This window comes from Anabrus simplex, chromosome 1 (genome assembly GCF_040414725.1).
Source record: "Anabrus simplex isolate iqAnaSimp1 chromosome 1, ASM4041472v1, whole genome shotgun sequence".
In the NCBI taxonomy this organism is placed as follows: Eukaryota; Metazoa; Arthropoda; class Insecta; order Orthoptera; family Tettigoniidae; genus Anabrus; species Anabrus simplex.
The window spans coordinates 41,855,860-41,880,962 of NC_090265.1; the positions used below are offsets into that span (position 1 = coordinate 41,855,860).

Sequence of the window (25,103 nt, forward strand, 5' to 3'; positions counted from 1 at the left end):
ACACATCAAAGTACCTAGTATAGAAGACTTTCGAATTATATGGGGAAAATAAGGAAATAATGAAGGAAAATCAGGAGTCCTTTCAAAATTAGTTATTTTCCAAGGACCTTCAGATAATGAGGGAACAATAATCAAAATCTGTTTAGCCATTTTCTCAGTGTGTCCATTATCAGAACTGGTTTCTCAAAGCATTTTATATTCACTATATGAAATGTAGGCTGGTAGTGAAGATAAATTTTTTGTACATGCAACTTGTGTGGTAGTACTGTATATGGGAAATAGTATTTGAACTTTCAATGCTTGAGTGGAGTAGAGCTGGGCTGAGTGGCTCAGACGGTTGAGGTGCTGGCCTTCTGACCCCAACGTGACTGGTTCGATGCTGGCTCAGTCCGGTGGTATTTGAAGGTGCTCGAATACATCAGCCTCACGTCTGTAGATTTACTGGCACGTAAAAGAACTCCTGCAGGACTAAATTCTGTCACCTCGTTATCCTTGAAAACCGTACAAGTAGTTAGTGGGATGTAAAACAAGTAACATTTAAGGTCTTTACAGTCGTGAAATTACCAGCATTTCCCCCCAGTGCGTCAGTGGGGTATCAGTTGGATTGCCACAAGTTTCCAAGACGCTGGCGGCTAGTGCGTCTTTGAGACACTACTGCTAGCCTCATTTGTAGGACGGAGCAGTAACAAATATGTTCCTATACTTGTATAAATGCCTGCCTTATTATACGCAATTATGATTCTCTTTTGGGAACTTAATTTTAACATTGAATATGCAAGGTTATATGTGAAAATTAGAGATGATTTATACATATTTGAGTCTATAATATATCACGTCATTAATTTCATCTCATTAACTCCTCTGATGAGGTTGACGTCAGGAAGGGCATCTGGTCGTAAAAACTCTCAACAGAGATTCATCTCAGTGCATATCTGACTCCATAGAGGAACGGGACAAGGGTTGGACATACAGTAATGGAATGGGGAAAATAATGTACTAATGATTCTGCTGTGAACAACTTTGGAAAAATATCTGCATGAAATATTCTTTTTGCTACCTTGAATTTTGGTGGTGACCAGTAATGTAGAATTAAATACTTCTGAGTTGTATAATCCAATTCATATCCATCCTTGGTAATGTCAGCAAGACAGCCTGTGTGAGTTGATTAAATTCAAGGTAGCTTGCTTGCCCTTTTTACAGAGAGAAACTTCTGATTAATGTTCAGAGAAGCCTTCTATGTAAAATGTGATTGACACTGTTAAGTTCTCAGGTTTTAAAAATTATGTGTGGTTTGAGAATGGCAGTTAACATGAAACAAATACAGAGAAGCTATGGCTGCTAGTAATTACATCTTACCCTACAGTAGACCACCTTCTTTCTTACCCCTAGTCATCATTTCCACCCCTTTGTTGACATTTTTGTTGTAGCTATGTCCTCTACTATGAAAGTCTGGTGCCATTGAAAATAATGCTCACTACTGAATTTGAATTGTTATATACATATTATTTTGGTTTCTAATTTGGTAGAGATGAAACAAAATTATCCAACAGAATGTTGTGATTCCTTACAATATTAATTGAGTATCAATTAAAAGAAACTTTTATCACCACATTTCTACACTTTGTGTACAGTTTTTACAGTTATTTTAAATAAACTTGAATATGTTACACAACTGTATTTTATCTTACATTAGCCTCCTCTGACCCTGTATGCCAGTGGAAAACAGCCTAATATGCCAAGGTGAAGAAAAGCAAGTGCAGTTTTCTCAATTTTCAACCTATTTCCTTGAAAATGTTACCACGTTTTTAGCAAATAAACATTCCTGTTATGTAATAAGTACCTAAAGGAAGAACAACAAGACCAATTATACAATAAGAAATTTAAAAAGTGTACTCTTTTATTCAAACATTTATAGACAACTAGCTTTTGACTGTGGCTTTGCATCCGTGGAAATTTATTTTGTAGCCATTTATAGAACTGGTGAACAGTGGAACTGGATCAAAATGCATTCAGTATCATTTTAGTAATATTAGAACATGTTGGTTTCTCTTGTTATAAGTTGAAACCATCAACCCATTGAAAATCTTTCGAAATGAACATTATGATCAGAAAGAATAGTACTGCTGTCTCCAAGTGGTACACCACTAAAACTAAGCGTTTCAAAATGTGTGGTGCTTTAATTAAGGTACATCCCTAGTATTTGCCTAGTAGTGTGAAAATGGGAAATAAGACAGGGCTGCCATGGTAGGGTTCGAACTCCTCATATCCCAAATGTACATTTTCAGCTACACTGTCAGTATGCACGGCCAACTCACTCGGTAGCCTCAAGTGTATTTTTCACTGTTTGCAGCAGGCCTTTGAGGAATTGGACTAGTGTCACAGTCAGCACAGCAACAAAAACCCTACCTCCAAATGCCTTTCTATCTGTATTTGAATATTTTCCAAAGCACAAACAGACTTGTGCACATACAAGATGATCATAAAAAGAGGAAGGCTATAGACGTGGGAAAGGAAGAGAACTGAACATCGTGGGGAGCCAACTAAATCTTCAGTCAGTGAAGAAAATTACCTTTCACAGGCATGCATTGTTCCATTGAATTGAAGAAACTATACAATACTATACTAGAAAAAAGAAAAGAAAGAAAAGGTCAGAAAATGGGTACATGGAGCAGAAGAAGAAATTAGCTACGACAATTGTCTACAGAAAATATCCTTACGTGCAACTAGAAGTCTTGCAATGTATTTAATCCATTTTCAGGACACGGGAGGTTTAAGGTACCCGAACACTTTCTTCAGGGCTTTGACACAAATGTCTTACAATTTTGTTGTTGAAACCATACACTATCTCCCAAGAAAACGCTATGAACTGATCTGCACTAATTATTTTATCCAAAAGACAGGTTTATAAGAAAACTTATGAATAAGATCTGCCACAACAAAATATTGCCAGTATTGTTGCTGCAGAAATTACGTGTCTCTTCTTTTTCTTCTTGACCTTTTCCCAATTATGTGGGGTCGGTACTTTGAGTGGATTTAGTCTAGTTTTACACCAACGCTATATTCTCAGCCGAGAATCAAACCTGGGCTCAATGAACTGAAGACTACTATGCTGACCATTCAGCCAAAATGCTGAACAGAAAGAACCAAAGACTTCGTTGGACAATATTACAAGAACTATGTCATCAAAGTGAAAAAAGAAAAAAAAACTGTAGAAATAGACCAAAAACCTGTGAATAAAATGTTATAGCTAATTTGGGAAGTGATGTGTATTTTACAGCACGACTTTGAACTGGAGACTGCTTTCTTTACAGAGATTTTTTTTGGTCATTAACAAATTTTGTGTGTGTGTGTGTGTGTGTGTCAGTGGACTGGTGGATTACCTACTCTCACAAACACTTTTTAAAACATCTTTGTATATACATATGAGGACTGTAAATAAAGTAGTGGCGATATTGATAGAACACAATACTTAATGAACTAACAAGTACAACTGCATTACATTCCTTCATTGTAGTCACTTGCAAAGTCTGTTACCTTTTGTTAAATGTTGGGACGCCATTGCGGACCACTGGAAAGGCGTTCTCTTTTGATGACCAGCGAAGCGCCCCACTGCGCAGAGTACAGATGCCATGTCAGAAATCGGCAGCCTTGGAAGAGTTCCTTCAACTTCGGAAACAGGTTGAAGTCACAAGGACTGTTGTCTGGTGAGTACGGAAGGTTTTCCAAGACTTCCGAATGCCACTGTTGCAATTGTTTGTGACATGACAGCGAAAACACAATAGGGCGATCGTCTTGCAATAAACATGGACATTTGCGCTGCATAGCCAGATGCAGATGTTGCTCCAGATATTGTCAATAGGAGTCACTGTTGACTGTTTGTCCCTCAGGCACACCATGGATAAGAATAACACCCTCATAGTTGTATGTCACAATCAGCATAAGCTTTACCCAACTGGGTTCCTGTAGAAATTTTTGTGGAGTGGAAGTCGCGAGCCTGGGTGACGCCATTCATTCGACTGACTCTTTAATTCAGACTCGTGCCCATGTCTCATCAATGGCAACAATACGCTGCAGAAATGTGTCTCTTTCATTGCGGTACCTGTCCAGATGGATGCATGCCGGTGCCATTTCTGTACATCGGCGAGTTGATATGGAACCCAACAAGATGCAATTTTCCTCACGTTAGGACATTTCATCAGTATGTGCCACACCATTTGATGACTGAGACCAACCTCTACGGATAATTCTCGGACGATCCATTGATGGTCTACGGAAACAAGACCACTCACGTTGTCAAATTGATCTTAAGGAATGGACGGCCAACCTGTGCGATGCAAATCCACTCTCTCATTTCTGCCTGCTCAACTAATACACTCTCGCCTCAGGCTTCATGTAATCCTTGATAACATTCTGATGCATTTTTGCTACGGGCAACCTTGATTTTAATCCATGAACGCTGATTACCTATTGAAAACATGCTTTAGAGTTACAGAAAAGGTTAAAGGTTTCCACCTGTTCAATACAATAAAATAGTGAAATTATTAAAATATCACATATTTATTATCTGTCATTTACTTGCAACAATTTCCTAGGCTGATGATGGCACAGGAAGGTGCCGAAACCGGTCCCAAAATGACAGATAATAAATATGTGATATTCGAATAATTTCACTATTTTATTGTATTGAACAGGTGGAAACCTTTAACCTTTTCTGTAACTGTAAATTTCGATTCAATACGGACCAAAAATGGAATTCTTGACATTAAACATGCTTTAGATCGGTGAAATTGACATTCTTCAATTAAACGCCACACAGCAACAACACTACCAACTGGATGCCCATCAAATGCACACTACACATCGACAAGTGCCACCTGACCACTCCCATATATCATTTGCGCATACCCGATCTTCAGCGAGTGTCTGGGCTACGTTGCCACTACTTTACTGATTTGCAGCCCTTGTATAAAATAGAGTTGGCACTGGATCATTTGGTCACAATCTTACAGACGTAGATAAGTTCACAGCAAGTTATTTTAGCACAATCGTAGAATTATTTGCACTAAAAACAAAACAAAAACAGACCGCAAGAAACATTCAGAAAATGTAATCTCTTCATAAGTATCATAATTAGCACTATATTAGCAAATACAGTCAAAACCGTTTGAGACAATGCTTTTAACAATGTATTGGATATAATGGTGAAATCTAATGGTCCCGTATAAATCCTATATAAAAACTGTATTTAAAAATCGCTTAGTATGGCATCGTTATAATGACATATCGTTAAAAAAAACCCCGACAATTTAATCACATTTTCAGAGAAAAGTATCGGCTATAATGTCCAGTGTTGATTTTTATTTCTCACATATTTGGGGTTGCTGACAACGACGTAACGCTTATTATTGTAGAATTCAAATCAGTCTGTCTGTTAAATAGTCAAGGCAAGCATCGCTGTGAAGATGTCATAGAAAAAAGGAAGGTTATGTTATGTTTATGTATTGGAAAAGTCACACATTATATGGCGATTAGAAAATGGGGAAACAAACGTCAGCATCGCGAAGGAATTGGGTGTATCACACCAAACGATTTCCACAATTTGGGAATCGAGCAGGCCAGATCATCCGGGTACAAATATATCTTTACTTAGATGGTTTAAGCAGCAATCAACAAATAATGTCCTGACCAGTGAAATTCCTCACAGTCCTACTCCATAATACTGTTAATACAGTACTTATTTCACTTTGAAGTTTCAACTCGTTGTCGTCGGTCGCTACTCGTTTCTGAGAATACGTTTTTCTCCTGCACTTCTTAAAGTCTGTTGGCTCTATGGAGATGTCGTTGATGACTGATCAAGCCAATCTTTGCACGAAACCTGTGGTTACACAGGTCACATCTAAAGGTGGGTGGATCTGACGTAGTTTCTGCTTTTCATGGGTTTAAATTTCTTGTCTGCGACGTGTCTGCTCGAACAGCGAGACGCCTTCTGCAGTAGCTTTGTGCCAAAGAACACTGTTTTGTACAGTTCTTGCCAAGGCGTCAGCATTTATGTCGCTGCTATTCATAGTCTTCTTAAGCTGGTCTTTATAATGTTTCAAAGGAGCACCTTGAGGCCTTTTACCATGACTGGTCTCACCATAGAGAAGTTGTTTAGGCAGTCTATCATTTATACACTGGATGTGACCAACCCATCTAAGCCGATGAGTGATGAATGAAGACTTCTATGCTATTCATATGCACCTTGTCAAGAACTGCCACATTACTTATGTAGACATCCCATTTGATGTTCATGATTAGGGTTGCCGCTTTTTGATACAAGAAATAAGGGACATTTACCTAAAAATACAGGACTTTTCACAAAAATAAGGGACAGTTCATAAATACTAGAAAAGAAAATTTAGGTACCAATTTCAATTAGGTTATAATTAGTTTCATTAACAGAATAAGATAATTATTGAAATTCATAAAAGAAACTTCCACACTTAACAATACATACAGTAAAATTCATCCGACATCTTAACACTGATGTCTTCGATGAGCTTTGATAATTTCACAATTTACATAGATTTAGTCTCAAACAGCATGAACAATCACGTGGAAATTGGAATGGAAAACCTACGGAAGTACACAGCGAAAGAAGGCAAATAACCCACCATGCTCAGCCTTACCAGCAAATGGCGGGACATCACGAGATTTCCTTCTTCTGAGGCTCCAAAGAGAAAAAAATAATGGAGTTACTTTGAACTTCAATGGCGCTCAAATTAAATACGGATTTAAAAATATTTAGAGACAAAAAAGACAAACTAGTTTTTACGGGACAACAGCTCATAATACGGGACACAAAATTTTCACCTCAAATATGGGACAGGTGACAACCCTATTCATGATGGATCTAAGTTTCTGCTGATGGAAGCGTTCCAGTTTCTTTACGTCACGACGGTAAAGTGTCCAGGTTTTGCATCCATATAGTAATGTTATAACCACAGCTCGGTCGGTACACCATAAGTTTGGTATATATTTTGAGATACTTATAGAAAACTTGGTGGGAGAGGCGGACGTAAGCTGCATGTGCAGTGTTTTTTCTATATTCCACATCCTTTTCTGCATTGCAGCGTGCGGGTAGGTGAATTGGTCTACCTGTTCAAGAGGTGTTCCTGCTATGGTGACATTTAGTTCACCTGGTGCCGGCTGTTCAAGTATTTTAGTCTTATAGGTGTTGATGGTCAGACCAAATCGTTCATAAGTTTTAACTTAATTCTGGTAATTAACCATGTACGTGTAGTACAGCCTAAAACTTACAGGTATAACATTTTAGCAACAACCAAAAAATGGTTTGTGCGACTATAGGTTATAATGACCATTGATTGGAGGTCCGTTTGGGGTCGTTATAACTGATTTAGACTGTATTCACAAGTACTTATCATAAACTCCCTGTTAAACATATGAAGAAATTTAAAAGTTGTCATATAGGCAAACCTAGCAGGAGAACTAATAACTACATAGAGCGCCCCCACTTCTCAGCCTTGTACAATAACGCATGCAATGGTGTATACTATCAACCCTCTCAAACTCGCGACAAGAAAACAAATGTATGGACAGACACTACAGTCTTCTTATATTAGTAAGATATTGAGAACACTGCCCAAATTCTGTTTTTCTTGACATCCCTGTTTGTTGTTGGTCACCACAGAAATGTTCACAGTCCTATGTTGAGTACTTGAGATATACAAATTTTAAGAGATTGCTGCACTGGGATATTACATCTACAGCCAGACAGGCAGGCTGCACATTTAGTTAACTTTCCACAGTATCATCATGAACAATCATTTCTAAAATTTCCATCACCTGCTGACACATTGTCGCCATTATCACAAAAAGAATTTACATAATCTGCTAAATCATCATTGTTTACAAATACAGTATTAGAGTTAGCCACCATTACTCTTACGAATATGCGAGAAGCACATGGCCACAAGGATGGAAAACATGTTCCTAACTCTCTATCCAGGGTGAACCCAAACTCCAGCGACAAACTTTTGGAGGTTGTTCAGGGATACCTTCCTAGTATATTGGCACTAGGGACTTGTGGTTTCCGATGGCTCATTTCAGACTAGCATATGATCATTTAAGGAGCAAAAAGAAAAAAAGAAAAACTTGAAGATCCTAAATTTATATAGTATTCTCATTCAGTTCAACCAAAATTTTATGTATTGATCATTTTGATAATATTTCTTTTTACTCTTTGATATGGTGTATTAGGACAATACTTCTTTAAATTGTAAAACAAAAGATTGTGTGATAATGTTTTGTTCTTTGATCTGACCACTGAGGAAGGGAATGGTTGAGATTTCCCGAAACATGTTTGGTTTAATAAATTGTTTTTCTTTCATTTAATGAGTGTATTGATCAAGGTGGATTCAAATAAACTATTTTAAAGTTACATTATACATTCAGATTAATAATGTAATTATGATTTGTACGGTTTGTTACCCCAATCATCCTTGTTTCTTTGAAAATACCTTCACAACATTAAAAAAGCCTGTAATATCCCTTTAAAGGGTATTTTAAAGGTAATAAGTCCATGTTGTTGGCTTCCATGTAAAGGCCGGTCTGCACTGATTAACATTTAACACCAACATGTTAAATTTAACATGTTACAATTAACATGTTACAATTGACATGTATGTTGTGATTGTCTTGTCCAATTGACTTTACATGTTAACTCAGAATGTTGAAGTTTAACACTCAACATGTTGGCGTGTTTTCCGCACCAAGTGGAAAACATGTCAGGTCAATTTGTTGTTCGTGAGATGTCGGCACAGCTTCCGCAACTTCCGTGCTGCTCCGTGCCAACAGATAGCGTAAATGATGCAAAAGACGTGCTTCTCGTGAAGTAGGATTATAGTACAACACTCAACACTCATTCTTTTTGTTATAAGCTACAAATACAGTACGTGCACGTGTGTCGTTCTCTCTGCACTATACTAAAATTTATAGTCAGAAATGGAGTGGAGCAAGGAGATTATTCTGGACTTAATTAATGATATAATAGAAAGGCCCTGTTTGTGGGGTCTCTCATCAAAGGAATATGGAGATAAAGTGAAGAAAGCTGACAGTTTACAGGAACTTGAAATTATCTATAATTGTTCCCATACTGGGCGAGTTGGCCATGCGGTCAGAGGCACGCGGGTGTGAGCATGTATCCGGGAGATAGTGGGTTCGAATCCCACTGTCAGTAGCCCTAAAGATGGTTTTCCGTGGTTTCCCATTTTCATACCAGGCTGCACCTTAATTAAGGACACGACCGCTTCCTTCCAACTCCTAGGCCTTTCCTATCCCATTGTCGCCACGAGACCTATCTGTGTCAGTGCAACGTAAAGCACCTGGCAAAAATTGTTCTAGTGAGTGCATCAAAAAAAAACTAGCGTCCCTCCGCTCCCAGTACAGTCGAGAATTGCAAAACGTTCAGAAAAGTCGGAAGTCGGGGGTGGGAGTGGACAAGTTTATACTGCAAAATAGTTTGCTTTTGAAGCAATGAGCAGGATGAGGGGAGGAAATCTGCCTAATAAAACTGCATTTCTAAATCATAACAAGAAACAACAGTGGAAATAACAGAGGCCAAATCCTCTTAATCTGAGTCCATTGTCTTTGACTGAAAATACTTACAATTGGCTTTACGTCGCACTGACACAGATAGGTCTTACGGCGACGATGGGATAGGAAATGGCTAGGATTGGAAAGGAAGCAGCCGTGGCCTTAATTAAGGTACAGTCCCAGCATTTGCCTGGTGTGAAAATGGGAAACCGAGGAAAACCATCTTCAGGACTGCCGACGATGAGGTTCGAACCTATTATCTCCAGAATACTGGATACTGGCCTCACTTAAGCGACTGCAGCTATCGAGCTCGGTCTGAAAATACTAGACACCATCTAAATGTATTACCACAAACTGATATGATAAACTAACTGTATATAAACAAAGGAAGTCAAGGCGTACGTTAAACAAATATTATTTTCAGTGCAATATGGGATACAAAGTTAATTGGAACAACAAACCAAACTAAATACAATTACACTGTAACGAGCCACTGGAGACCCACCAATATCCCTGAACAACATCTGAAAGTTTGATGAATTTGGGTTCACCCTGTAAGTTGTATGTCTAAATATGGTGGGGCTAATGACCTAGATCAGGGTCAGCCAACTGCGAGTACGTGTGATGTCAGGTAACACGTCACACACTCTGCTCGGGCAGCGAAGCGAAGTACTTAGTACTGTAACTGACAAGTGAAGGCTAGAGGGGCGAGGGGAAATGCAACTTCATTCGTAGAGGGAGGCCCAAGGGCTGCAGGTAGTACAATGCGGTATGTGTAGTACATATTTCTCTCCACGTAATTTATTGTAACGTAACTTTGTTATGAATTAATATAAAAGTTATAAAGCAACTTTATTTCTACATATACAAACTAAACTAACTTTTTCCGGTGAATCTTCGGAACTGATATTGAACACAAAATTGCTGTGTTTTACAATATCACCCACTGTAAAAAATAGTGCTAATAGTAACAAACAGCACAGTTTTACAACAAAAATAGTACAGAGAGTAATGTGTAAACTCGAAACATACGTTTTATCTCATGATATCGATACTCAGTTGCCACTCGTGGGTTTCTTTGATTTTTGTAATCTTGTTTCGTTTATTAGTTTTGCAATATTTGGAGTTAATGTTTGAGGAAACACTAAGTTTAAGAGCACTCTTCAAATCGTGATCTGACAACTGGCTTCAATATTTTGGTTTTGTTGATTTAAAATAGAAAAGATTCGTTCACAGGCATACGTGGAACCTAATATACTCAACATTCCCGCTGCAAACCTATGCAATCGGGGAAACCTTTCTTTTTAATATTATGAGCCCAACTACACCAGAATTGCGCCCTACCATAGAAGGTGCACCATCTGTTGCTATTGAAACTAGTTTGTTCCATGGCAAAGAAGCATTTTCAACAACACTTACAATGCAGTTGAGAATGTCGATGCCTTTCGTGGTATTCTTCATAGGCACTAAATCCAGTATTTCCTCCCAAATTGTTAAGTTTTTGTCAACCCCTCGTATGAAAACGGCTAGCTGGGCCGTGTCAGAAATATCTGTGCCCTCGTCAATTGCTAAGGAGTATGCCCGGAAGCTTTTTGTCAGTTCTGATAATTGTAGGTGGACAGCATCAGATAGGTCTTGAATTTTTGTCGATACTGTGTGCACGGACAAGCTGGTAGCTTCGAACTCTTGAATGATATTTAGACAAAACTCCTCACCTGCTAGAATTAAACATTCCTTTACGAATTCACCACCACTGAACGGTTTAAGTTTCTTTGTAATTAAATATGAAATTTTATAACTCATTTGAACTGCTGACTCACTGATCGAATGCTCGACATGGTTATTTATTTTACCTTTTAGTTCTGTAATTACACGTACCCTTTCCTCGCCTTGATACTGATCATAATCTGCAGCGTGATACAAACTTTTAACCACGCCATTTTCAGTTGTAGATAACGTTGATCTAGACTTACAGTTAGAGTTATTAGATTTACAGTGTGATAGAGAACTAAGAGATAAATTTTTAAATAAGAAGGATTTGTGTGGCTTGTTGTGAAAATTGTCTATAAAAGCCGTAGCCACCAGCATGTATGGCACTTCACGTGTTTACTACAAAGCGAGGCTGTCTCTTCGTCTCCAGCCTACGACAGCGGCTCCCCACCTTCTGCGCTCTTACATCACATGGTCTCTCCGACGTCACACGGTCTCTCTTACATCACACGCCAGCCAGTTGGCCGAGCCTGACCTAGATGTTGGACCCCTTTAAACAATAAACATCATCATCAAAATTTGGAGGGAGAGGCACAAAAATCTTGACTTACTACCATTCATTTAAAAGACATTTCATAGCCTTTATTGCATATGACTAGGAAACATTGTACATTTTAGGTCAAAGTTATACAAGTATGTTGTATATCATTAGTTCATAATGGTAATGTCCCTGTAAAATACACACTTTAAGAATCCTATATAAAGATTAAAGTTGAATGAATATGTTGATATCTATGGACTGACATAGTTCCGTGTGGAGAAACAAACTACAGTCAGTGCTGCCATGATGGGAAGCTGGAATTGCGTTGCTCTATCTGGAACACAAAAGAAATGAGAATTTTTATTAAATACTGCTACTACTTAGTAGTAGAAAGAAAAGCAGCTCGATTTGTTCTGGGTGATTTCCGACAAAAGAGTAGCGTTACAAAAATGTTGCAAAGTTTGGGCTGGGAGGACTTGGGAGGAAGGAGACGAGCTGCTTGATTAAGTAGTATGTTACAAGTCATTAATCTCATATTTGGTCTGTATTGACGACAGTGATTACATATAATTTTAAAAAAATATTTTTTTAATGTCAACCTAGTCAATACTTACAATTACCACTATTGTGGTTAAATGATCATAAATAATTGAAAAATCGTGAACATGTTTCGCCCTTCTTAACGGGCATCATCAGCACTATGAACAACTTTAAAAATAATAGTTACATTTAAGACTGTCTTACAATATAAGATTGGAATAAAATGCGACATTAAAAGTTGTTTTTGATACCATTATTAAAAAGTTATAAGTAAATCTTATAAACAACAAGTTAAAACAATTGTAGGTCAATCTCATTCTTGTCCAATTCTTAGCTTCAGTACCACATATTCTTCCCGGGCCGAAACACCCCGCCCAGAAATATTACGAACTGAGAAAGAATGGCCAACTAAATTCTGCCCAACGTTCATATAGGACCTCTTCAAACCCTGAAAGATCAACGAAAAGGGGAAGAGAGAAGAGAAGAAGGAAGTACATGTATGAATCCACTCAGTTCTACTATTACAATCAGTGGCGAAAAGCCATACGCAATGTGTTTACAAACGAACAACCAATTTGCAGCCTGAAAGAAGATGTATTGCACACATTCTTTTCGGACATATTTTCTAGGCCTAACGACCACAAAAGACCAGAATACCCTCAAAAATTCACTGAGAGTGAAATCATGGAGACTAACGACCTATACAATCCGGTCATATCTAAAGAAGACATTATTCAGGCAACACAGAAAATCAAGATAGACACCGCAAGCGGTCCTGACCATGTAATCGTCCGAGCTATTAAAAACAGCACGATTTCAGACATAATCGCAATCATCGCCACTAGAATGCTAACAACAGGGTCAGTACCATCGACTTTCAAGAAAGCCCGTACAATTCTGGTTCATAAAGGAGGTGACGTAAACGATCCCAGTAACTGGCGTCCAATTACTATATGCTCAGTTATTAGACGAGTCATCGAGAGAGTTCTTGACAAACAGCTTCGGAACTACATTGGGTTTCATGACAACCAAAGGGGTTTCACCAATACACCCGGTACTTACATAAATACCTCAATTTTGGAAGCCGCTTTACAGCACACTAGGCAAGAAAAGAACGATGCATGCATTATATTTCTCGACGTTCGCAAAGCTTTTGATAACGTCGGACATGCGCACCTCCAGAGCACACTGGAGTCGGAGTTCCCGAAAAACTGACGAGACTGATAATTGCTCTACAAGAGGGAAACGTAACACAGATACAGACACAAAAACAGGGAACAAAACCCATCAAAATTAATCGCGGTGTGCTTCAAGGCTCCCCTTTGTCACCGGCATTATTTAACATCACTACCAATCATATTGTAGAAGAACTTTCTGAAGATTCTTTAGCAAGGAATTACGGTTACTCGATTGCAAACTGGAGCCTAACCTCACTATAATGTGTTTCGCCGACGATACGGTAATATTTGGGAAAACACTGAATCTGCTGCCGAACTAGCCAGGATCACCAAAGAAAGATTTAAGGAACTCGGCCTGGACATCAGCGCTTCAAAATCAGCTTGTCTTTCTATCAAGAAAGGTCGGCTAACGGAGGAGAATATCATCATTAATGACGACTGTGAAATTAAATCACAGTGCAACGGAAGTGCGATTCGTTACTTAGGTGTGAATTTCATCAATGAAATTAAACTGGATCCACAAGCCGTACTTGAAAAGACGCGAAACAAGATTGACACCCTTGTTAGCTCACCATTGCTGTAATCTGACCAGAAATTTTCAATTTTAAACAGTTCAATATCACCTACTCTTATTTATCCACTCCAAGTTACTCCCCTAAACAAGATACCTCAATCTTTTCTATCAGATGCAGATAAAATATTAAAGAGTGGAACTAAAGAATTATTACAACTACCAGCAGACATTCCGGATCACATGGTATACTCCGAAAGGAAGTATAAAGGCCTCGGTTTGTTTCGCGCCACTTGGGAAGCCAAACTACAGCATATTAACATCTGTAATAAATTATCACTTGCAAATAACGGCTACATTAATGCAACTAGAAACTTGGAACAAGAACGTACAATTTGTTTGCAAGATCTAGGCATAGAAATGAATGATCGAGTTATGTCCAAAATAGCCCTCTTCCCAACGTAAGGAAGTTCCGACAGATACTACGAGACAGAGAAGTTCAGTCATGGACGAAGTTGCTGCACAAAGGAAAGGGCGTTCGACTCTTCCAGGAATACACGCCAGCGAACAAATGGATAAGAGATCACCGAGGCTTATCCTGTGCGGAATGGAGAGAGGCCATCAAGATGACAGCGAACGTGTGCGCCGTTCGCTCCATGCCAGGAAGGTCCCAGGACAACACCCTCTGTCGGCGTTGCCACAGAGAGCACGAAACCCTTGCCCATGTCCTGGGAGCCTGCCCTCACGGGGAGGTATTGAGAAATTCCCGCCATCATACAATACGACACATGATTGCGACCTCGCTGAGGGATCACGGTTTCACGGTGCACAAAGAGGTCTCTGGCCTAGCTACCGACGGGAGTAACAGACATATTGACATGATAGCCTTTCAACCAGCTAGCAAGCAAGGACTAATCTTAGATCCCACAATACGCTTCGAGTCGCACGTTGGCCAGGCCGAAGAGGTGGACGCCGAAAAGAAGTCAATTTACCAGCCAACTGTAAACTACTATAAAGATAAATATCACCTAGACAATATTTCCGTCCATGGACTCATGATCGGAGCTCGAGGCACAATCCCTAAATTTCTTGTACAGCTATGGGATTCTCTCGGTCTTAGCCGGACACGACTTCACGACATCGCTATCGCCGCAATACGAGGTTCAGTGACCATACTCCGCAATCATCTATATAACATCTGAAGAACCGTATTGCAAATCTATTCCTGAGTCTTTTGGTGAATCTTCTACCTGGCACACTAGCAAAGTCAACAGTAACTTAGAAGACAAAATACTGTGTAGTCGACATACTTTGTCCTTGTGGCAGCCTCCGCATGGGGGAAGTTGTAATAATAATAAATAGTCTAAAAAATATATATGTTAATGTTGGTAGGAAGATTGTCAAACGGCATTCGTCTGAAATTGAAATGGATCCATTTTCTTTTACATTTGGTGATGGTCCATATTAAGCTGTATTCATCAGCAAGTAGAAATTCGAAGAACAAAATATATACAAAACAAGGGCTCTAATTAATCATGTAGTAGAAGATTAGGTCAGGGATGATCATGGTAATTCTTCTTGAGTTAAATTGGTTATATAACCAGTCGAATAAGAATACGTTGAATTAAAAATACACATCGTAAATTCACGACAATGCACTGGATTGAAGATATTTATCAATATAATTGTAGTATCCCTTCTGTTGTGTAAATTTTCAATGATTAGAATGTTGGATAGACTGTAAAGAAAAATATAAAAAAATGCATTTAAAGTGTATGTACAAAAATAACAGTTGTGGTTGTATACGGTTATGGGTTACATAAAAATGCGTACTTACTCGAATGCCGTAGAGTGTCTAGAGTGTGGTTATTCATACGTTGGTCAAACTGGGCGAAGTTTTATTACAAGGTATTTGGAACATTTCAATGCCGAAAAACATAAATATTCCGCTATGAGTACACACATGAAGGAAACAGGCCACCATTTTACCACAATAGAAAAAGATCTAACAATAATAAAGAATACTAACAAGGGAAAACTGCTAAACGAATTTGAAAATATCTATATTTATTTGGACAAAACGTTTAATAAGGATTATAACCTTAATGACGACACGGAAATTAAGAGTCCTTTGTACACATTAATACCTAAGTTGTTGAAAACAGTTATCCCAAATCAAAAGAGAATCCCGCATATTTTAAAAATTACCAATACAACAACTCCAAACACGCACCCAGATACCTTACCTATAATTCCCCCTCCGAATAATCCCCCTCCCATATCGACACCAATATGTACCAATCCGCCCAGTTCTTCCCTCCCTCAACTTGTCCCCCTCCCTCCGCCACACCCATACAATACACGTAGTAGAAACGCCAGTCAGATTACCGCTAGCAACAGAACAAGTTAGACACTCTACGGCATTCGCGTAAGTACCCATTTTTACGTAACCCATAACCGTATACAACCACAACTGTTATTTTTGTACATACACTTTAAATGCATTTTTTTATATTTTTCTTTACAGTCTATCCAACATTCTAATCATTGAAAATTTACACAACAGAAGGGATACTACAATTATATTGATAAATATCTTCAATCCAGTGCATTGTCGTGAATTTACGATGTGTATTTTTAATTCAACGTATTCTTATTCGACTGGTTACATAACCAATTTAACTCAAGAAGAATTACCATGATCATCCCTGACCTAATCTTCTACTACATGATTAATTAGAGCCCTTGTTTTGTATATATTTTGTTCTTCAAATTTCTACTTGCTGATGAATACAGCTTAATATGGACCTTCACCAAATGTTAAAGAAAATGGATCCATTTCAATTTCAGACGAATGCCGTTTGAAATCTTCCTACCAACATTAACATATATATTTTTTAGACTAGATTATGAGATTGACCTACAATTTGTTTTAACTTGTTTATAAGATTTACTTATAACTTTTTAATAATGGTATCAAAAACAACTTTTAATGTCACATTTTATTCCAATCTTATATGATTGATTATTGTAAGACAGTCTTAAATGTAACTATTATTTTTAAAGTTGTTCATAGTGCTGATGATGCCCATTAAGAAGGGCGAAACATGTTCACGATTTTTCAATTATTTATGATCATTTAACCACAATAGTGGTAATTGTAAGTATTGACTAGGTTGACATTAAACAAATATTTTTTTAAAATTATATGTAATAAGTAGTATGTTCCGAGCTGTCAGTAGAGAGATGGCGTGGGAGGACATCAGTAGATGAATAAGTTTGAGTGGTGTCTTTAAAAGTAGAAAAGATCACAATATGAAGATAAAGTTGGAATTCAAGAGGACAAATTGGGGCAAATATTCGTTTATAGGAAGGGGAATTAGGGGCTGGAATAACTTACCAAGGGAAATGTTCAATAATTTTCCAATTTCTTTGCGATCACTTAAGAAAAGGCTAGGAAAACAAACAGATAGGGAATCTGCCACCTGGGCAACTGCCCTAAATGCAGATCAGTAGTGACTGACTGATTGACATTATCTTCAGCCTTTCTTTCTTTTGGATGCTCTGGGCAAAAAGGAAAATCACTTTGAGAGTAGTTTGATATCAGTTATTTCAGGTCTCTTGCCTGTCGTGACAATGTAGTAATATAGGGTAATACAAAAGCAGATGTACAGCAGAAACTGTCATTTCTTCTGTCATTTAGTTGGCACCTCCATAGTGTAATGGTTGGCACTTTGGCTGCTATCCACAGAGGCCCAGGTTTCAATTCCTAGCACTCTCACAAATTTAAAATTGGCAGGACTAGTGTATGTTTAATCCATTCGCATCATTTGATGAGCTATGGTCGCACATGGTATTTTGATGCACGAATCAAACTTCAAGCTCAGCTCGCAATGACGCAGTGTCTCGCTTATCTCTGTATATTAGATTCTGTCTTCGATATAAGTTCTCACAAAGACATGTACTGTTGGTAAACAATGCTGTCTGTATTTCTATACGGCATTGGGATTGTTGAACAACAGTTTATTTTCAGTGGCATTCAGTATTAATTATGCAGTTGAACAGACAACACGATAATGACGAGAGTAGGAATGCGCTTGTAGACATTGTTTTAGATGGTGATTATGGCAATAATTATGTCTTGGAAAAAGAATCAGAGTTCGAGAGTTGTGATAGCAACAGTGAAAGTTATTCGAGTGCGAAGAGTATAGAAAAAAGTGAGAGTGCAAATCCTCCCAAATGTGTGTGGCCGGTGACAAAAGAATCATAATGATTGGAAATTGGAGAACAAAGACATTAATTCTGATATACATCCATTTTGTGGATATAGCAGTGTTTCAGAAATACGAAAAATTTAGAGTCCTTTGACCATCCCAACGTGCAATGTTTTTAGAGTACGTGGATCTGCTCCTTTTGAAATGATTTCAAATGAAACATTTGTACCACAGCCAACAGTCATTCAAAGAATGAATGGGTAAGTCACAACTTTCATTGGCATGAATATGAAATTTGAGTGAATTATCTTCATTAGGTAATAATTTAGGCAAGTTTGTGTGTGATAGGTGCACTCAAAGTAGGTAAATTAAATCTGATTCCACAGTCAACAATGTGGCCATTTATTGAGACTTGAATGGGTTTAAAAGATAATGCAGCTCATTCCATTAGAGGTGTGACTAAAAAGAACTGCACCACCTGAAACTGAAGATACAAATTCACATTTAGTTGACAAAAAGAAAAGGCAAACAAACACCACCTTGGGTGAGGAAAAACCCTGATGAAGTGGATCAGTTCAGATATCTGTACAGTTTGCTCAAGAAGATGATCAATGTTATGCAGAGACTACCAGCGAAGTCCAGCCGGGCTGAGTGGCTCAGACGATTGAGGGACTGGCCTTCTGACCCCCCAACTTGGCAGGTTTGATCCTGGCTCAGTCCTGTGGTATTTGAAGGTGCTTAAATATGCCAGCCTCGTGTCTGTAGATTTACTGGCACGTAAAAGAACTCCTGCGGGACTAAATTCCGGCACCCCAGCACCTTCAAAAACAGTAAAAGTAGTTAGTAGAACATAAAACATATATTATTATTATTATTATTATTATTATTATTATTATTATTATTATTATTATTATTATTATTATTATTATTATTATTATTATTATTATTATTATTATTATTACCAGGCCTAGGGTAGAGAAAGTGAAATCTGTCTGCAAACGAATAAGGGTAGAAAATCTCCAGGACGAGGAAATTAGACATATGGATATGATTAGTGAGAAGTTTCAAACAGTAGACAGTAAGCAGGTTCAGGATATAGAAAGTGAATGGGTGGCATACAGGGATGCAGTAGTAGAAACAGCAAGGGAATGCCTAGGAACAACTGTGTGTAAAGATGGGAAAAGGCGAACATCTTGGTGGAATGATGAAGTGAGAGCAGCCTGTAAACGTAAAAAGAAGGCTTATCAGAAATGGCTCCAAACAAGGGCCGAGGCAGACAGGGATTTGTACGTAGATGAAAAAAACAGAACGAAACAAATAGTTGTTGAATCCAAAAAGAAGTCATGGGAAGATTTTGGTAATAACCTGGAAAGGCTAGGTCAAGCAGCAGGGAAACCTTTCTGGACAGTAATAAAGAATCTTAGGAAGGGAGGGAAAAAGGAAATGAACAGTGTTTTGAGTAATTCAGGTGAACTCATAATAGATCCCAGGGAATCACTGGAGAGGTGGAGGGAATATTTTGAACATCTTCTCAATGTAAAAGGAAATCATCATGGTGGTGTTGCAAACAGCCAAGCTCATGGGGAGGAGGAAAATGATGTTGGTGAAATTATGCTTGAGGAAGTGGAAAGGATAGTAAATAAACTCCATTGTCATAAGGCAGCAGGAATAGATGAAATTAGACCTGAAATGGTGAAGTATAGTGGGAAGGCAGGGATGAAATGGCTTCATAGAATAGTAAAATTAGCGTGGAGTGTTGGTAAGGTACCTTCAGATTGGACAAAAGCAGTAATTACACGTATCTATAAGCAAGGGAACAGGAAGGATTGCAACAACTATCGAGGTATCTCATTGATTAGTATACCAGGCAAAGTATTCACTGGCATCTTGGAAGCGAGGGTGCAATCAATCGTTGAGAAGAAGTTGGATGAAAACCAGTGTGGTTTCAGACCACAGAGAGGCTGTCAGGATCAGATTTTCAGTATGCGCCAGGTAATTGAAAAATGCTACGAGAGGAATAGGCAGTTGTGTTTATGTTTCGTAGATCTAGAGAAAGCATATGACAGGGTACCGAGGGAAAAGATGTTCACTATACTCGGGACTATGGAATTAAAGGTAGATTATTCAAATCAAAGGCATTTATGTTGACAATTGGGCTTCAGTGAGAATCGATGGTAGAATGAGTTCTTGGTTCAGGGTACTTGCAGGAGTTAGACAAGGCTGTAATCTTTCACCTTTGCTGTTCGTAGTTTACATGGATTATCTGCTGAAAGGTATAAAATGGCAGGGCGGGATTCAGTTAGGTGGAAATGTAGTAAGCAGTTTGGCCTATGCTGACGACTTGGTCTTAATGGCAGACTGTGCCGAAAGCCTGCAGTCTAATATCTTTGAACTTGACAATAGGTGCAATGAGTATGGTATGAAAATTAGCCTCTCGAAGACTAAATTGATGTCAATAGGTGAGAAATTCAACAGAATTGAATGTCAGATTGATGATACAAAGCTAGAACAGGTCGATAATTTCAAGTATTTAGGTTGTGTGTTCTCCCAGGATGGTAATATAGCAAGTGAGATTGAATCAAGGTGTAGTAAAGCTAATGCAGTGATCAGATCAAAAATTAGATGGATGGCTTTTCTGGCGTTTGCTCTATTAACCAGCGTTTCGTCTTAGGTCTGACACTAGACTCTTCAGAGTGGGATGTGTCAGAGCAAACGCCGGAAAAGCCATCCATCTAATTTTTGATCTGATTTTTGATATGCTCTATTGGTGGAAAAGAATCTAATTCCCTTCATGGGAACTTAGAATTTCCATTTGGAATTGCTAGGCGGGCATTAATTCCATTGTGGAGTTTTATCTCCCGTATGCAGTTATCAGACTGTGCTTCATAAATAAGCTTCTGATAAGTTCACCTGCACACACCCCAGCGTCAGTGGGTAGGGTCTGACACATCCCACTCTGAAGAGTCTAGTGTCAGACCTAAGACGAAACGCTGGTTAATAGAGCAAACGCCGGAAAAGCCATCCATCTAATTTTTGATCTGATTTTTGATATGCTCTATTGGTGGAAAAGAATCTAATTCCCTTCATGGGAACTTAGAATTTCCTAATGCAGTGATGTCGCAGTTGCGATCAGCAGTATTCTGTAAGAAGGAAGTCTGCTCTCAGACGAAACTATCTTTACATCGGTCTGTTTTCAGACCAACTTTGCTTTACGGGAGCGAAAGCTGGGTGGACTCAGGATAACTTATGAATAAGTTAGAAGTAACAGACATGAAAGTAGCAAGAATGATTGCTGGTACAAACAGGTGGGAACAATGGCAGGAGGGTACTTGGAATGAGGAGATAAAGGCTATTTTAGGAATGAACTCAATGGATGAAGCTGTTCGCATAAACCGGCTTCGGTGGGGGCGTCATGTGAGGCGAATGGAGGAAGACAGGTTACCTAGGAAAATAATGGACTCTGCTATGGAGGGTAAGAGAAGTAGAGGGAGACCAAGACGACGATGGTTAGACTCGGTTTCTAACGATTTAAATATGAGAGGTATAGAACTAAATGAGGCCACAACACTAGTTGCAAATCGAGGATTGTGGCGACGTTTAGTAAATTCTCAGAGGCTTGCAGACTGAACGCTGAAAGGCATAACAGTGTATAATGATTATGTATGTATGTTACCAGTAAAGTCCAGAAACTGAGCACACATATACAGGTAAGTCCCGTTATACACGAATTCGTTATCCACAATTTTGGTTTTAAGTCTAATGCTGCCATCTGTTACCAGTACGTGGAAACTGTAATGCCCTAAGGCAAGTACAAACATGCGTTCCGAACTCTGTAATGTACACTACATTGCACGCCAAGGTTAAACGGGGCAAGTGTATCTCTACGTGCATCTTTTGTTGTGTTTGTCCAGACATGAATCGTCAGTTCCAGTGAGCAGAGCTGTGAATTTGTAGTTGACAGGTTTTGTATTTAAAATGTGAAGTAAAAAAAGAAAGAAGCGTGTACAAAAGTCTTATTCGTTAGAAACAAAGTTGGAAGTTATGGATCGCTAAGAGAAAGGTGAGCGTATTGTTGACATTCAGCATGCTTAGGGACTTAGGAAATCCACTGTAAGAACTATTCGTGACAATGTGCAATCAATTTGAAAAACTGCTCAATCTCCTACTAACTTAAGTGTGACCAGAGTGACCAAATCTCGCTTGGAAGCGATGGAAAGAATTGAAAAAATACCAAGCCATTGGATTAAGCATCACAACCAACAACACATGCCGCTCTCTGGAGCTGCTAATCAAACCAAAGCCAAGAGCTTGTATGGAGAGTTTAGTTTATTATTGTGTGTTTAAGTATTAAATTTTGCATTAAAATGAGTTTCGGAAACATGATAATGGTTATTTTTTGTAAAAATACTAAGAATCTCTGCGATTTTAAATGTAATATGTGAGTAAATGGAAACTTAACCCTATATTTTACATATAACATGACTCTCGATTTACGCGAATTTGGTAGTAACGTTACTATACCAGATTGAGGACGGAGGACTGACACAGACCCACACCCAAGATAGCGGGAAGTAAAGACAGAAATCCAGAGAGGGATCGTGTTACAAGCCGCCCAGTTATATGGTTTATGGACAAAACTTCTAAGCACATCCCAACATAGAGCTGCAAGGACATTCTAATAATCTGCCAAGTTAACCAGCTTCTTCCATAAGTCAAGCGCAAACATGAATCGGATTTAGAAAAGAAGATTTTAACTCCTCGACTGGAAGCTGACATATGTTTTTTAATATTTTAGTTAAGAATTTCAATTATACTTTAATAACATCTCAAGTAGTTAGTTGGTGAAAAGTTAATCAGTGTTTCTTCAAATACGCTTCCGAACAGAAGCTAAGAAAAGAGACTTAAAAGACGTTTTTATCTTCTTATTGGAAGAAGAGAATTTTTAACAGTATTTTAGTTAAGGACAAGCTATTAATCATTTTTTAAGTACTCTTCTCCTGTCCAACCCCCTTCTTCCTCACTACCTCCATCCTCCTCCAATGGACAAACGATTGTTAAGTTTCCCATGAGAAGTTATAAAGGCTAATACGAGAACGTATATTGTGCATACTTTTACCTTATTTACACTTAAGGTTACGTGAATATAGCTGATAATGACTGCAAAGCAGTCAAAACATGTACTATTAATGATTTTATAAAATTACCGAAGGCAAATAAAGGTATCGATTAGGTGGCCAAAGATTTCTTTGATTGTTAGATTGTCATACTGATACGGACACGAAGTGGATAGTCAGTAAAATGAACGTAACTATCGTGTGTAACGAGATCGACCTGTACAATCAAATTGCAAAAACTTCTATGGGATTCCTAATTCCCACAAACAACCTACCTGACAATTAACTACAGTTTCTTTGTGCCTGTCATGACCTTGAAACCTACTCTGTAACAAGCAGAGATATTAACGAGCTTCAAGCAGTGGAAATGAAATTCCTCCTCCTCCTGTCACACTTATCCAGAGAGCTCCTGGGACAGGCAGTGGGTCATTGACCTCCATCCACTTCTTGCATCTCCCTGGAGACATAAGAGATGAATGGTGCCTCTGAGATACTCATTAGCTCTTTGCCCTGATTCACTTAGACTCTTCATATAGGCTATTATTACACTGGGCTCGCTGCCATGTTTCAATGAGGCTGCCCCTAACCTCACAATAATAATTATTAAATTAATGTCTTAATGGTCCACCTTTTCAGTACTATAATATACAATATTTTTTAATTACATTACTAAACTAGGGACTAGTTTCAGCCTTGGCTAGCTATCTTCAGCCTTAATGTAATACATCTAATAACTAACAAATGTACAAACACACAACTGACATAAAAACAAATGTACAACAATACAATTGACATTAAAATCTGAGATGAAGTAAGTGTATTTGAAAAATAAATAAATGAGACTCTAAATTCTTAGCATCTGGAGTATGCTCATCATCCAAGACTCTTTCTTGCATTAATATTCATAGAACTGTTAGTTCCATCACTGCTAATCAATACAATTTCAACTGCAAAACGGGAACTGGTAAATGTTGATTTTGTAGTCCGATCATCTATCACCAAATCTACTTGAGTGGTATGCAAGCCACTGGACGCCAATGTATATAACCACCGGCTGACGCAGAACTGCTAGATGGTGTTTCCACATCAACCAACGTAAATAAAATGATATGTTCCTGTAGTGCTTGTTAAAATTATGCTGAAATGCTGTTGGACATTGTCAGGACGGCACATGAAGATATGGTTAAAACTGAATTCTTAATTTGTGGCTGGTCGTCGTCATCATCATCATCATCATCTGCAGTTTCCAGCTATTGACTGGGTCTGCTTGGAACATAAGCCTCTGCATCTCCTCTTGTCTTCCAACCACTTCTCCCTAGTCACTCTTGCCCAGTCCTTTCCTCTTCTCTGTACACACTCTTCCACTCCTTTTATCCACCTGTCTCTTGGTCTTCCTATTCCCGTTTACCTGTTATCTCCATTTCGTGCATCCTCCTCGGTATCCTTTCCTCTGTCATTCTCTTCATGTGTCCATACCATCTAAGTCTAGTCTATTCTGTAGTGCCTCCCCTTACTATATCTCGAACCTTCTCATTTCTTATCTTATCCCATCTTGTCACTCTTATCCTGCTTCTAAGAAATTACTTTTCACTTGCCTGTATTCTATTCATGGCTCTCAGCCTCATTACCCAAGTCTCAACTGCATACGTCAGAATAGGTATATAGTACGTCCTGTATATCACCCTTTTGCTTCTCTGAAGG

General features: G+C 38.4%; 1 protein-coding gene across 1 annotated transcript in view; it reads right to left on the reverse strand.

Annotated features, from left to right (window-relative positions):
• Positions 1-11,930: 11,930 nt before the first annotated feature.
• Positions 11,931-25,103, reverse strand: part of LOC136860718 (uncharacterized) — a 39,858-nt gene continuing 26,685 nt past the window's right edge. The window contains exon 6 of the mRNA XM_068225442.1: positions 11,931-12,179. Within this exon, the coding sequence (XP_068081543.1) occupies positions 12,097-12,179 (83 nt within the window). The 3' untranslated portion in view covers positions 11,931-12,096. The remainder of the gene's footprint in view (positions 12,180-25,103) is intronic.